The following is a 1702-nucleotide window of genomic DNA, read 5'->3' on the forward strand; positions in this document are numbered from 1 at the left end:
AATTTTCAACCTTCAATCCATGCGTTGCACGGTACAAAAACTTGTGCTTTCAGCAAACCTCTCCTGACATTTCTCACCAAGTGGCATGCATTTGGACTTTCAATAAGTCTGTCTCTATTCTCTCTTGATCTTCCAATAATAAACTATGTAGATTAGGTTTGATTATCCTCCAAATCGATACTTTTCTAGGCATAGAGTTGGTGAATGTTTGTACACCAAACTGTCCATCTCCCATATCAAAAGTTGACCTGGCGATACTGATCGACTTGCATGAAACATGTTCATGGAGGTCTAAGTTATTGCCTACCTACTTTATCGAGGATCACCTCAATCATAGACAGAAAAGTCTAATTACCAGAGACACTCCTCTAATGTAGGTGAGACTGTAATCAAGCTCCAGGTGAGACTATATATCTATCTATCTCTTCTTCCTTAAACATAGATATTACTCACTGGTAATTCAGCTATACAACTGCATGCATGGCTCACTCTCCGGCAGTAAATCACGTATGCTACGCTATTGCATTGCTATGCACAGCTTCCTACTGTTGTCAAGGTATGTGCTTGTGTGTTGTGGATCTTCTGTTCTGTATATATGAATTACTGATTTACGACGTGAATGCAGCACAAGATGCGATTCAGATTGTTGCAAACGCTGCTCTTTGTTTCGATAACCGAATGGTAAGTGTGTGTGCGCTTAATTTTGTTCCTGATCACCATCATTTTAGCCTTTACAGTAGCTGTTAAGTCCAGGTGATCAATAACTGTCTGATGTCGATGGGAATAAACACAAACGGGAGCTCAGGCAGCAACGGGACGATGAGTAATTCTACCACAATTGAGCCGAAACCACACGGGAAGAGCAATGCGACGACGGAGAAGAGTAACGCGACGACGAATAGTAACGCGACGACAATGACGCTCTGTAGCTCTCCCTGTTACGGGCAAATGATGCTGACGGCCACCTGCATGGACGGCATTTTAAGCAGCTTCCCGTTCTACAGCCCCGGGCTTGTACAAGGGGTGCAGGCCATAGTGAACATGTCATGCCGTGGAATGGCCAATTCTACCACCAATTCCACCACCAATTCCACCGTATCACATTTGGCTGAGCCAGGTAAAAGGAACTGATCTTAACCAGTTGAATAAGTCTGAATTGAAGATCACACTTAAATTGATAATTTTAGCTGAAAATTTGCTTGAATTCGATTTCGCTTGCGCAGGTCCGCGTACAAACACATCAAGAACAAGTGCAAGTGCAAATGCAAACACATCAAGAGCAAGAGCAAGTGCAAGTGCAAGTGTTCGCGCTGTGCCAGATTTTGCCACTTTAGTTGTCTCTGCTTTTAGCATTCTTTTTATTCATAGGAGAAGCCAAATTTCATGGTAGCATTAATTGTATCTATGAAAATCAGTATATCCAATCATAGACAAATGCATATATATCAATTGGTGTATACAAACAATTACGACTACCTTTTTTGTAGTCGAATGATACGATAAAAAAGAGTATATCTTTTGAAACTAGAATTTTGTTTGCAGTTGCATCTATCAATAGTCTTTGAAGTGCATCAATTGGATGTCAAAATACTAGGTAATGTCTTTCTTGAGGTCCCAAGAGTGCTCTACTAAGAGAGCACTATGTGTGTTAGGTTATTTGTGTCATCTATAGATGTAATTGAAATAAGTAATAACAACACAA

At 40.6% G+C, this 1702-nt stretch overlaps 1 protein-coding gene across 1 annotated transcript; it reads left to right on the forward strand.

Moving 5' to 3' along the window:
- Window positions 1-459: 459 nt before the first annotated feature.
- LOC122049017 lies at window positions 460-1492 on the forward strand. The gene is made up of 4 exons (XM_042610518.1): window positions 460-556; window positions 626-681; window positions 754-1117; window positions 1224-1492. Exons 1-4 carry the CDS (start codon window positions 481-483, stop codon window positions 1388-1390), a joined length of 663 nt encoding a protein of 220 aa, XP_042466452.1. The 5' UTR covers window positions 460-480; the 3' UTR covers window positions 1391-1492.
- The last annotated feature ends 210 nt before the right edge of the window (window positions 1493-1702 follow it).

This window comes from Zingiber officinale, chromosome 2B (genome assembly GCF_018446385.1).
Source record: "Zingiber officinale cultivar Zhangliang chromosome 2B, Zo_v1.1, whole genome shotgun sequence".
Lineage (NCBI taxonomy): Eukaryota > Viridiplantae > Streptophyta > Magnoliopsida > Zingiberales > Zingiberaceae > Zingiber > Zingiber officinale.